Below are 14,390 nucleotides of genomic sequence, written 5' to 3'. Positions count from 1 at the left end.
TAACGCAGCTACAGGTCTTCAACTTCAAATGCCTCGTCGGCCATCTTTCCCACCTCCCAACCGCAGCTGCATGGAGGCGTGGTTGCAGCGCCGACTGGCAGCACGCCCATGTCCCCAAACGGCTGGACTCCTGCTGTTCTTCCCACCTGACCCCCTCCCCCAGCCAACCTCCCACCCAACCCTTCCTACATGCCTTGTCTCGAGTTGTTTGACTGTGTCATGCTTACATTTATGTTTGCAGAGGCGGTTTTTTTCCTGGTTTCACACTGCTTTCCTCTGTTTAGGGAATCAGTTTCAAACTGGCAGTTTTTTTCCCCTCACCCCTCCTCTCCTCCTGTTATTGATCCCTTTTTCACCTAAATATGTGGGCGCCGCAAATGGCTGCTCCGGTGTGTTGATGTGTCTCCTTTCACTGCAACAACCTAGTCAAATTCCTCGTATTGTTCTAAACTGTACCTGGTCAATAAAGCTGATTCTGATTCTGATTCTGATTCTGATATGGCAATAACACATGATCAGTCGGGTAAAACTAACCTGCCTCACGACGGTCTAATCCCAGCTCACGTTCCATGTTCGTGGGTGAACAATCCAACACTTGGTGAATTCTGCTTCACAATGATAGGATAAGTCTACATCGAAGGATCAAAAAGCGACGTCACTATGACGCTATTGGCCTTACCAGCCTGTCATTGCCCGATCCCGTTAGATCTCGGAAGCTAAGCAGGTCCAGACCTTCAATCCAATAGCTGAATTGAAGTTTACAAGCAGTGGGGCCGTGTGACATCATCAATCACATGATTTAAAGATGGAGGAACACAGGCTGTAAAACTGTAAAGTAGTCTTATTTTTAAAAGGCAAAAACCACTATTTTCTCAGAAAATTAAGGTTTCTGTCTTCTCATGGTCACATGTTCCTTGAGCAACAAAAATAGTTCTGACAGAATGTTTGGATGTTGTAAAATGTCATTTTTTTCCACTCAAATACTACAGGAAACCATTTATGAGCTGATGAAACTCATAACGTTCATGTTCATTTGGATTGTGACCCTGTAAACACTTTAAAAATGTCAGTAGTTAGGAACTGTTTTAAGTATTTTTGTTGTTTGGTTTAAAAACAATAGTCATTAATAAATATGACATGTTTTATTTAATGACGTAAGTATTTTTATTGAATGATCAGAGATGTTCCATCATTTTCAGCTTCGTCTTATGTCTGCGTTCACTAATGTGATGAAGAGTCTGCAGAAAAGGTCTGTTTGTTGATTCCACCACAGAAACTAGATGATCTTTGTAAATAGGTGTGATGGAAAATATCAATGTCAGTTATCGAACAAACAAGTTGTAAAATAATAGCGTATCATGTTATTGGCCAAAAATCCAATACCGTGCATCCCTGCTTTCAGGGTTATTCTTCTGAGCTTTGCAGCAGAACTCATTTGTCAACAGAAACAGAAATAAAACAAACCCACACTTACTTTGTCTGGCCGTCCACTTGAAAACGTCCAGGTCCCGTGGTACCAGCACTAGCACCAGGAGCCTCCACATGCGTGAGAGCCTCAAAACCTGAAAATCAGGAGCCATGATCGACACGTTTCTAAAAGCCAAACGACATCTGCAGTAAAACCAAAGCTCTTTACTCAGGTTTGAATGTTTCTCAGTATGAGATGAACAGATACAGCTTAATAATGTTACCTCTAATCAACATTGATCTCACAGCACTTTATCAAAAACTACAGGAAACCATTTATGAGCTGATGAAACTCATAACGTTCATGTTCATTTGGATTGTGACCATGTGTAAAATGGTTATAATGATAGAAAAATCAAGTTAAAACCTCAGGACATGAATGAACATGACCCATGGTGGGAAACAATCATGTTACCTATGCCTTGAGGTTTGGTCGTGGAGGGACATTGGAGGAGGGCTTCCAGGGGAGGCTGGCAGGAAGCGTTGCACTCCTACACTAAAGAGCATGTCCAGGAGAATCTCTCTGTTAGGGCCTTCAATGCAAACACCAGGTTAGTCGTGCACAGACAACGTGAACAGCACGGGCACAGGATGAGTGAGTAACAAAACAAACTGTTCATGCTTTTTCACCAGTAAATAGAAACTTATTTACTTTGTTTTCATGTGCATTATGACTTGTTTTGCTGAGGGAGAACAAAATGACAATATCAAATGGCCTTAAAGCTGCTTAATCATAATTTTAAAACTGTATCTGTATTTCATCCAAGTTGTTCTCATAAATCCTCTGAAAGGGATTTACTCAGAAACGAATGTCCAAGGTAGAGATTACTGCTCAAAAGTTTCTTTCTAATCTCCACCATCAACAAACGGTTTGTTGAAAAAAAGTAATGTGACTTGCACTTTGGAAATGTTGATCACAATAGCTACTGTGAAATATGGAGGCACAAAAAAGAATGCACAGTCGGCGCAAGAACATTTTTTTTAAGGGATCCTCTACTTTTTTTTTGTACAAATGTGGCTTAAAATCTTTGAAATATACTTATTAGTAGATCTACTGTATGTATAACTAAACACATTATTATGCACCACGTTAATTTATTAACTTCTAAAAATGGGACTACTTTATAGTTTTAGAGCCTGTGTTCCTCCATCTTGAAATCACATGATTGATGATGTCACACGACCCCACTGCCTGAACATTCCATCATTTTCTACTGGAGTGAAATATTCAGCCTGATTTTTAGATCGCTCAAAAACTTTCACCATGTCTTCTTATTACTATAGACGTTTTTTGGTTCTTTTTTTCAGACATTAAATTTTTGCTCTTTACCTTTTTTGCTTGACAGTTTTGGAAATGTCTCTCGCCTTCCTCAGAAGTGTCTCACTGACAGTCTGTGACGTGTCAGCCAGCAGATCTTAGAACATAGTATTTGAAGTTTGTTTTCCCAAACTCCGCCTTTTTTACAGAGATTTAGCCTCTGAAAAGTCACTTTCTGAGCAAACTCTACAAAAAGGCTGATTTGCGGCCTACGCAATTTCATCAGTTGGCGTGTCTATAGATGGGATACTGACTTCCCCTCCCCGCATGGTGATGTAGGGCAACAGAACAGCCCGCCCTCCTTCCACCCACTCCGTAGCCGAGTTCATTCTGCTTTATAAACACAATACAGAGCGTGGGGGCGGGGCGTTCACCAGTACATACATAGACTGTAGAAAATACTACATAGCACTGCGTGAAGGACGCTGACATGCTCACCTTTTGTGGGCGTGTCTGTTAACATGTCAATCACGGCAGAGAGCTTCCTGGAAGGCGCGGCTTCTCCAGCTCAGTGCATGTGTATGAAGCCCAAATAGCACTTTGATGATGTTTAAAGCACAGAAAAGTATATTTAGCTTAACATGAGCCCTTTAACAGTTGACACGTGCGGCACACCCAGCAGAGCTGTCAGATCCACCGGTCTGTCACGCCCACCAAACCCGGCATGTCCTGGCGGGCCTAACGGATCCGACCGCCCTGCCGTGCGGGGCCTCGACCCCCGCCAACTAATTTTTCTGGGTGTACCAGGCGTGTGAGAGCATATAGCCCCCCTAGTCTCTGTTCATGGCCTTCTTCGCATGCTTCCTGATTTCTAAGGCCTCCTTTATCCAACGTTTGCTGGGTGTGCCGCACGTGCCGGCTGTTAAGATCTGCTGGCTGACACGTCACGCGCTGTCAGTGAGATGCTTCCAAGGAAGGCGAGAGACATTGCCGAAACTGTCATGCAAAAAAGGTAAAGAGCAACATCCACTCTTAAATTTAACGTCGAAAAAGAACAAAAAAATCATTTAGCAGCTTTTTCAGTCAAAATTACAACTTGTTGTGCTTTTGGCTGCTCAAAATAATCAGGAAAAGTTAAAGTTGCAGATTTAAACCTCTTTTGTTTACCGAAAGGGGGGTAAAAACAGTTGTGACCAAAAATGATCTCTGACTGCAGGGGGCGACAGTTCCAATTCTGTGGTTTGGTAGTAAACAATGAAGCAGAGAAGAAGAGCTCTCCTAAAGATGGGATTTTCAACCTAGGGGTCAGGATCCTATTTGGGATCACAAGACACTGGGAGGAGGTCTCTAGATGCTTTCAAGAAACTATGAGTATTTTCTGAACAACTTGAGTTCATTTTTGCTTATGTTTACCCTTTTTCTGTAACTACACTAAACTTTCCATATTTTAAATAGGTACTAAACTTCCTGGATAACAGTGGTTATTATAATAATATAATAATGTCTTTACTTTATATAGCACTTTTTGAAAAACTCAAAGACACACATTTACAATGAAAGTACGAATAAAAAGAAAAGAGTACATGTAAAAATTAAAGTTTAGATGAGTTTTGAGGTGTAATTTGAAGTCCAGAGTGGTAGTATTTTTTATATCTTGCGGTACTGAATTCCAGAATGGGGGGGGGGGGCTGCAGAGAAGACTCTGTACCCCCAGGTGAGCCAGTGTAGTAATATTATTCAGCTAAATAAATAAATGTGGTTATAACAGATTCATAGAACAATGGACCATCATTTTACTGCCTTTATGAATTGGTCCCAAAAATCTCTCCCCTTTATTCCCTCTTATAGATGGTCCTGTCTCCACATGACTGTTCTTCAATGTTCATGTCTGTGTTCAACCACCTTCAGCTAGAGTGGGGGTCCCCACTCTCTTACTCTACCTTAAACAGTGCTTGGCTGAAGTTAGTGAGTATTCACAGAATGTTGAAGACACACAAACCTTTCTATCCCCAGGGTTTTGTTTGTCTTCAACAGTTTGCTGTATAATAATGTGTTTTGTTTCAGTAGGAACAGTGCAAACATTTTTGGCCAAATTTGTAAAAACAGTGGAGGATCCCTTTAAGTTTTCTCTTCATTCTTTTCTGTGAATTCTTGTGTTTCTTTGCAAAAGAATGACCGTGATTCATTTGATGCATTTTTGTTCTTCTTAGTTTGTGTTCCCTTGATATGACCTTGATCCGATACCCGTCGTTTTTGGTGTTTCTGTGGAAACTACAATATCAACATGGCCATTGTTTTGAAATACAGCTACAGTTTAAAAAATTTGATTTTTGTGGTTTAATTATTCACGGTGTAGCCAGGTTTCACAGAACAGAGGGAAACATTCAGCTATACTTTCTTCTAATGTTGACTGAATAAAATATTAGTTTCAGAAGAGAAAACTATAGGTTATTTGCATAACCCAGGTTCTCTAAGTAATATGAGTAAGATGTCTTACTATGGGATATACGACTCTGCGTCATATCGCTGAAGACCAATCTCATTATGCCAATTCTGATTGGCTGGTGAAAAGTATTAATTTGCCGCAGGTAGTCCCTCCTACTATAAGTGGAGTGGGCTGATGATACTACGTCATTCAAACAAGCAAACCTCTTCTCACTCACCCAGCAAAAAAGGTTGTCTGGTGAGACATCTCATTCAAATTACTCAGAAAACCAGGGTTATGCAAATAATCTATAGTTCTCTTTCATAACATTTGTTTAGATGTCTCACTATGGGACATGGTAGCTCCCACATTGCGTTACACCAGCCCGCAGGGCAAGCACTGTTTCGATCAAGACAGGAGAACCGCCCATGCCATGCACAGAGCGGAAAGATCCAGCAGGTAAAACAGGACCAAAGTGAGGGACGAGGACCAACTCGCCGCAGCACAAATATCCTCAACAGACACTCCCCTGAACAAGGCCCAGGATGTGGCTAATACCCGAGTCGAATATGCACGCAAGCCAACAGGCGGCTGCAGACCCTGACTCGTATAAGCCAAAGCAATGCTTTGACCACCCAGTGTGACAGACGTTGCTTAGTAACGGGACGAAGAGCTGACGCCAAAGCCAGTAACAACACTGCCTTCAGGGACACAAACTTCAAGTTTGCACATCCCATTGGCTCAAAAGGAGGCTGTTTAAGGTCCCTCCAGAACCACAGCCAAATCCCACGAAGGCACCAGTGGCCTCGACACAGGGAGGAGCCTGCGTGCTCCTTTTTATAAAAGAATGATCAGCGGGATACTGACACGCAGTTTTATCCCCAAAGCCCACAGGGCCTTGGCCTTCTGTTTGTCAATCAGCTCCTGCAGAAATGATAAAATCACTCCCACAGTGTCAATGTTTTCAATAAAAAACATCTGAGATGATTCTTCGTTGGCAAACTCCACCATTTAATGTGAACAGGAACAGCTCATAACATTATTTCTTCTACGACACATACTGCTCTGTGTCTATGCAATATAACTGTAGACACCAGTATAACTCAGGACTCGGATGGCACCTCAAGGATGGGAGAGCTAATGGCTCCTATTACCACACTGAAAGGGGGTGGTGTCCCATCTGGTGACCCAGCCTTCAAACACCCTCCACTTACAGTCATACAGAGACCTAGTGGAGACAGCCTGAGTGCTCTGTATGATGGAAATCACACGCTGTGAGAGTCCCCGCGGCTGACAGATTGCGCCACTCAGGGCCCAAGCCCATAGCGCTAAGCCCTCTGGGTGAGGATGGAAGACTGAGCCTCCACCTGTAACAGCAGGTCTCTTCGCAGTGGGAGTTGACAGGGATGAGCGCACAGCAGCCGGTAAACCTCCACAGGGCATGGCAGGCCAATGCAGAGCTGCCAGGATCAGAGTATGGCCGGCTGCCTCATAAAGGGCCCAGATCTGTTCCACAACCTCCGGATGTAGCATCCACTCCCCGTAAATTGGCGCCCCCTGGACAGCAGGTCTGTGCCTGCATTCAGGGCTCATGGGATGTGTGTCGCTCTCAGCGAAAGGAGGCGACTACAACTCCACAGGATCAGCCTGCATGCCAGCAGGTGCAACTGAAAGGAGCACAATTCGCCCCGATGGTTGATGTACGCTACTGCGGTCATAATGTTTGTCCTCACCAGGACATGGTGGCCCGTGAGGAACGGAAGGAAATGCCTCTGAGAGTAATTAATGTGGGAGCGCTGGAGGCTCACATCACAGTGATCTCTTACAAACTGCCCTCGTGCACTGCCTCTACCCCATAGGCATTAGGGATGCACTGAAATGAAAATTTGTGGCGAAGCCAAAAAAAAATATCAATGATTGGCCGAATACCAAATATCGAATACGGTTGTTAAGTTTTTCCCTATTTTTTTTAAGAGTGCATAAATAGCCTAGAATACATTTTTAGATATGTTTTTTAAAGAAAGTAAATGTTTATTGAATACTCTGACATTTTTTAGATATTCCAGTAGCCTTTCTTTTAAAAAAAAAAAAATCACAAACTTATAACAGGTTTGCCAATGCGCCAAACCACAAGAGCGGAGTACACCTCTGCATGAACAAATAGTGTTTACGCTACAGTGTATGTTCACCGTGGAGGAGCGGCACTGACAGCAGGCAAATTGTGTATTTAGTTTTATAGGTAGCCATCACTCTTTTGCTAGCGAGACAAACAATGGCGGACTTTCGCAAAAGTTTTCATCAGGTTAAAGGTCGAGTCCATGGGTGGAGTTACCAGCATTTGTGACGTCACAAATGTGTAAAATTTGAAACGGAGCATTTTTCTCTGTGTTGTAAGACTTACACAGGCCACAAATAAACGACCGGATGGATTTATTTCATATTTTGTGTGAAGTTGGACACTCAAGTTACCTCATTTGTGTAACTGCGAAAGTGGATTTTTCATATGTCCCCTTTAAACAGCACATGCTGAGGACCTTGGAACGCCTTGCGGCGAGCAGGTGGAGACAGATTGTGGACTTCCTGGGTAGGCAGAGGCAGAGAGCCTAGTCATCCTTCTTGGCCTTGCAGCGCCTCTGCATAGAGACCAGCGCGGAGCAGAAGATCCCCTCTTGAATGACGGGCATGTGCAGGATGTCACCGCTCTTGTTCTCTGAAAGGTTTGTCAGGTCAAGCCTGTGGAGGATTATGGTCCCCATCGCTCTCCAGAGGGCTGGACCCGCACAACACTGGACACAGAGGCACAGGTCCGTGACTACCGACATCTCCTCCCTCCTGGCTGGGTCCGCAACGCAAGGTTGTTGCAGAGCTCCATCTGGTATGCCAGAGCAGCAACAACACGTTGAGTGCTCTGGCCGAGAGCGCTGCAGCCTTGTAGAAGCTCTCCGTCAGGGATGACTGTAAGTTGTCAGACTTGGTGGGCAGACGTTTGTGGAAGCAGGTGTGCTGCTACCAGTGATTTCACTGGAGCAGCTACTACGGGAAGACAGGGTCGTCTTGGTCATGATGACAGGCCAAGGGATGGCCAATCGGGCAGCGGCACGTCTGCACACATCAGCATGTCCAAGCCGAGGAGAAGCTGTATGCTTCCCTCAGCTCACTCCATGGAGGCGACGGGCTTTGCAGCCTGATCAGGGGTGACGTCATTGTCGTCCCCACAGTCCAAGTCCAGAATGTCCTCCCCGGGTGGAGGAACAAAGGCAAGCTTGGACTGGGAACCCCATGAACCACCTCAGGCTCCATCTCAGCCGCGACGGCCTTGGTGCCGTGAGGGGGAAGATAGGGTCCCTTCTCCGACAAGCTGACTTGGTGTACCAGCCGAATACGGAGGCTCTTCACTGTGAAGACGGCGCAAGTGGCGGCAGGAACCAGGGGCGTTCAGGGCCTGCTGGGAGTGTTCCAGCCCGAGGCTCCCTGAGCAGACCTGGTGTGCGTCTCGAGCAAGAGCACACCAGGCTTGAAGGCTTGAAGGCGAGCCTTCAAGCCTCCAGACCCCGTGGTGTGCAGGGCCTTGTCCACCATCTCCTTCTCTGTGTTAGTGTGCAACGAGGAAGAAGTAACCAAGTTACTAACTGGTGTGTTGCGTCCGGTGCTCGACAGCCATGGTGTGGCGTCGAGCCGAAAACTGGTGTTTCAGCGGTCGGCCCTCGACGGCAGGGCGTTGAAACAGTGTTAAACCGAGCGTGGAGAGCAAGGAAAACACTGGTCGACCTGGTGTGGTCGAGAGCAGAGAAAAAGCTTCAACAGCAGCGTCCAGCGACGGAATCCAGAAAAGAGTCCACCTGTGGACGGTTAGCAGCTGCGATGCGAGATAGCTCTTAGTGAGAAGAGGTTTTTGAATGGCACTGTGTTCTCCTCCCCCTCTACTTGTAGTAGGAGGGACTACCTGCGGCGGATGAATACATTTCACCAGCCAATCAGGATTGGCATAATGAGATTGGGCTTCTGAGATATGACGCGGAGGCATATATCCCACAGTGAGACATCTGAACTAATGTTATGAAAGAGAACAGATTTCACATGCATTACTCAAGCATGCAAACAAGCTGATACTCGGTCACTAATTTATTATTATCCTTTCCATGCAAACTTGTTTTCTTTCACTTCTCAGCTAACTGAGTTCCACTAACACATTTTTAAACTTGCAAGAACAGGTAACTAACTGTAATTAAAGAACCAATATCAAAAACAAGTGGTATGTTAATCTGTCAAATTAATTTTTTCAAAAAAGTTTAACTTTTACTTCGACAACAGATTCTGATTCTGTTGTTCTTAAATTCTTTAAAAAAAGGTAACCACATACACAAATAATAGTCCACATTTAATGTGGACTATAAATATCAGATCGCTTTCGTCTAAATCCCTCTAGTGAGTGATCTTATAACGAACCATTAATTAGGTGTATTATGCCTCATAGAGACTTGGTACAAAAATGAAGATTGTATTGCTCTTAATGAAGCAACCCTCCCAATTATGGTTATCACCATATTCCCCGTGAGAGTCGTCGGAGAGGAGTGGTGCAGTTTTTCACTCAAGCTTATCAGTTACCCCAAAAACAAAACTTGACCAAAATTCATTCGAAAGCCTCTCACTTGAAATTTGTAATCCCAAAAACAAGATAGAAAAATCCATTTACTGGTTAATTTACTGTCCTCTTGGTCCATATTCAGAGTTTCTCTCTGAATTCTCTGACTTTCTCACTGATCTGGTGCTGAGCACTGATAAAGCTACCATGTAGATGACTTTAACATTCATGTCGATGATGAAGACAACAGCCTAAATAAATTATTTACCTCACTATTAGATTCAGTCGGCTTTACACAAAATGTAAACAAACCAACTCATCTTAATCATGCCCTGGACCTTATGGTTTAGATATTGACCACCTACACTATATCCTCAAACTCCTATATGCGTCCTGCGTCCCTGACGCATAAAATCTGAAAGGACGCAGTAAATCTGGGACCCACCTCATTTTTCCCATGAAAAACGACACATTGTGGAACAACAACTGGTTTAAAATCACAGTAACTAGCAAATAAATCTAGCTGTCAGCAGACCCCTTTACGCATTAACTCAGCACAGACAGAATCCCCTTGAGTACATGCTAGAGTAGCCGCTACAACAACAGCTAGCCAGTTAACGCAAATTTCATTTCAACAGTTAAAGATACAAACTTCTTAGTAAGTAAAAATCCCGTTTCCACTGCTCTATGCTGTGTTTACTCATGTCGACGATGCTTTAATGTCTAGGCGACATGCTGTAATAAAATAAATAAAACATATTCTGGTGATTGTTGTGTGGAAATGAAAAGTACTTTGAATGCTCAGATGGCGTCTGCGCATTCATCCCGCTTCCCACGAGATCCCGTTTTTTCTCGAGTAAGCAGAAAAATTAGAAATTATGATGAAAAAAAATCACTTTCTAATGGTTCTGCTACAGTGATATACATCACTTTTAGTTCTGTTTCCTCCCTCCCTTGTTATTCCACATTTTGTTAAAAGTCAGCTCCAAACGGGCAAGTTGGATTTTGCCCACGTTGGCAGGTGACGTCACCTAACACACCTCCTAGAATGTAAGCTCCTCCCTCTCCAACTATCTAACAGCTAAAACAAACACTGTGGTATATTATGAAATATATATTATACTTTATTGCCATATATGTAAACGCAAACTGCACTACTGGATGCCCAAACTGCACTACTTCTTCTGCTGCCGATCATGTTGGGAGTCATTGCTTGGAGCCACGGCTATTGTTCACACACATCAGCTGTTAACACTCCGTGATAATGCTACACTTGCCTATGAAGAGAAACCTGACATAGCTTGTGAACTGAGGAGGGAACGATGGGGATGGCTCACAGCGCTAACAACAGACTTGGTTGTAGTATTGAATGGTTTCCAACTTTTACGTGGTGATGGACAACGGAGAGCGGTAAGGAGAGAGTCTGGCTGTGTTGTGTGCGGAAAGCAGGAGCTGCGGCTGCTGCTCTTGCTGTTCTGGTTCTGCAGCAATGCGCACACTTTTCTGACTAAAAATGACGGCACGATGTTTGATTGATTCACACGCTACTATTCAGCCTTTATTTTTAACTCACTCCACTAAAGGCCGAATATGGCTTTTTTTGTAAAATTCGGCCGAATATATTCGGGAACCAAATATTCGCCTGAATTATAGCAAAACAGGCACATCTATGCACAAGTCAAACAAATGCACCAATTATCAGCATTCTACCATCACTCGCCATGTTTAAGTAAAGAACAGCAGTCCTGCCTCAGCATTCCTGCTCTACAGAAAGACTTAGAACGAAGTCAGGTGAAGATGGACAGTCAGCAGGACAAAGCACTGTACGGTATGACGAAGATGATTCAACAGTGAAGATTCTTGAATTAAAATGGGAGGTATGATAAAAGAATCACTTTCTAATGGCTTTGCTACAGTGCTATACATCCCTCAATAAGAGGGCCAAAGTTGAGAATAGTTATGTATCCTCCCTCCCTTGTTATTCCACATTTTGTAAAAAGTCAGATCCAAACACACGAGTTAGATCTTGCCCGGCGTGTGACGTCACCTGCCGGAAACTCCTCCTCCTGACAATCCTCTCTCCTCCTCCCATGGACATAATACACGCCTCCTAGAATATGAGCTCCTCCCTCTCAAACTATCTTACAGCTAACACGAACACTCCTGTTTAATATAGAATATACATTATACTTTATTGCCATATACGTAAATGCAAAACTGCACTAATTTTTCTGCTGCTTGTGTCTGCTATATTACGGGAGTCAATGCTTGGAGCCGCGGCCCATTGTGTACACCATCAGCTAATAGCACTGCGTGCTATGCTATGCCAGCCTGAGCCTATGCAGTGATACCTGACATCCCTTGTGAACTGAGGAGGAAATGGCGGGAATGTGGCAAGCAACAGGGCAAAGTGCCAAGCAACTAGGAGAAAATATCAGCCTGTCCTCCCGTCCATCATCATGTGGAATATTAGATCTACCTCCAATAATATGGACAACCTAGCGGCGCTAACTCGGCATGAGAGGCTCACGGCGCTAAGTTTTGTGCATTTCTGTTGTCATTTTGTATAAATATTTAGTTTTGTGTATTTTGAGTCATTTTCATCTTTTCGTTGTCGTTTTGGTGTATTTTTCTGTAATGTATGTTTTTTGGAGTCGTGTGTTTTTGGAGCCTTTTTGTATATTTTTGTGCATTTCTGTTTTCTGTACTTTTTGTATCAATAATGTTTAGTTTTTTGTTTTATTTTACTCATTTAGTATATTTTTACTATAAATACCTTAGATACGGTGAGGGCGTGTTTTGAGATCCGCGGGAACTATGTGAAACTTCCGGAAACTCTTCCGTTGTCGCAACTCGGCACTGTGTGCGTTTAGCATGTACTGTACATCCAAGGTGCACATTTGGTTATATAGCACGCGGTGAACATATCAGCGTTTATAATGCCGTATCCACAAAGAAATGTGTATTTTTTTGCCGTTAACTTTCAACACAGCCGCGGACCATTGCCATCAATAACTTCCGTGTCTCGTCCCGTTTCGGTCTAAACAGCGAATGGTCAAACTAACATGAAAATAAACATTCTGAAACAATTACCAAATAAGGAAGTCAAGAAGTCCACAGAAGCTCAAAACTTGTGAAAGAGCCTTAAACTATCTTCTTCTCTCTCACTCGTTTGTCTGCACACAGGTCTGGTGCTACTCCAGGTCTATAGCGAGCGATTGGCTCTGGCTGCACACGTGACTCTAGCTCGCCACTACACTGCACTACATTATCATGTTTTTTAAGGAAGAAGCGGTAGGAGGTACATGGCTTCAGGTTTAATGTATGAAGGGTACAGGACTGTGAAAGGTTTGGGAACCACTGCTTCAAACCAATGATCAGGTGCTTTCTTTAACTTCTTTGCACTGATACCTTTGCTGGTTCGGGCAGCGATGAGTCCAGGTGTTTCTCCAAGGTTGTTGGGAATCTCCACATCAGCCCCAAAAACAATCAGTGCCTTAATAAGATCCATGTGATCCATCTACAGACAAACAGACCAAAATAAGCAGCGCCTTCAGCCCAATGAACCAATGGACCAATGACCAGGTCCATTCTTAGTGTGTACCTTCATGGCTAAGTGCAGTGCGGTGTTCCCGTCCTGGCCCTTCAGGTTAGCATCAGCTCCATGAGTGAGCAGCACCATAGCAGCCTCAAAGCGGCCTCGCTTTGTTAGGATGTGAAGAGCGCTTTCTCCAGTCTTACTAAGGTAGTTTACTGAGCAATCGTGTTCCAGCAGCAGGCGACACATCTGGCACAAAAAGCGTAAGACGGCCACTTGTGAGACAAATATAAGCCACATGTCTAATTGTTTGTGGGCCTCAAAACAAAAATACTCCAAAAACACTCAGAAAGACAGAAAGATACACAAAATGACAAAACAAAATATACAGTAAAGATTGACAAACAAACAACAAAATTACAGCAAAAACACACATTACGACAAAAAAAAGACAAAATTACTCCAAAAACACTTAAAAAAAAACAGAAAAATACACAAAATGGCTAAAAAATACACAAAACAGTAGCAAAAAGAAACAGAATAACTTTGAGATGTGATATCACAAACCTCAGCTGTTTTGGCCCAGTGAAGAGGAGTTCCTCCATACAAAGCGTCTTCAGCTTGGAGCTGGCTTGAATCTGCTCGAAGGATCTCCTCGACACAGCTGACACACACACACACACACACACACACACGTCCAATCTGTCCTGAGATTCAAACCCTAATCCATTTCCTTCATTAGCTTCAGCTTCCATTAGCTTCAGCGTTACTGTCTCAATGATCTACTTACTCCTTCTCATTGTACTTCATGCCAATATGAATGGGATAGCCTAGTCCACCAATGACATCACACTTGGCTCCGCCCCCCAGCAGGGCTTTGACAGACTCGACGCGGCCCAGACGACAGGCCACGTGAAGCGGAGTCTCCCCGTTGTCGTTCAAATCGTCGACTCCTGTGCAGAGACGGGAGCACAAGGCCTGAATGGAGGGAGGGGAGGGAGACGGATGAGAGTTGGCCCCAAAAGTAACTGCACAAAATGACTGAAAAATGCACGAAAAAACAGCGAAAAGAGACAAAACGACAATAAAATACAAAACATTACTCTAAATACACATGACA

General features: G+C 43.8%; 1 protein-coding gene across 1 annotated transcript in view; it reads right to left on the bottom strand.

Moving 5' to 3' along the window:
• The window catches only part of LOC114459777 (85/88 kDa calcium-independent phospholipase A2-like), a 52,573-nt gene that overhangs the window by 28,003 nt on the left and 10,180 nt on the right, over positions 1 to 14,390 (bottom strand). The window contains 7 exon segments of the mRNA XM_028441918.1: positions 1,475 to 1,562; positions 1,883 to 1,911; positions 1,913 to 2,000; positions 13,144 to 13,252; positions 13,337 to 13,519; positions 13,838 to 13,934; positions 14,061 to 14,248. Coding sequence (XP_028297719.1) covers positions 1,475 to 1,562; positions 1,883 to 1,911; positions 1,913 to 2,000; positions 13,144 to 13,252; positions 13,337 to 13,519; positions 13,838 to 13,934; positions 14,061 to 14,248 — 782 coding nt within the window.

The sequence above is a fragment of the Gouania willdenowi genome, unplaced genomic scaffold, assembly GCF_900634775.1.
Source record: "Gouania willdenowi unplaced genomic scaffold, fGouWil2.1 scaffold_344_arrow_ctg1, whole genome shotgun sequence".
NCBI classification, from domain to species: Eukaryota; Metazoa; Chordata; class Actinopteri; order Blenniiformes; family Gobiesocidae; genus Gouania; species Gouania willdenowi.
This window is presented reverse-complemented; position numbering and strand designations above follow the sequence as displayed.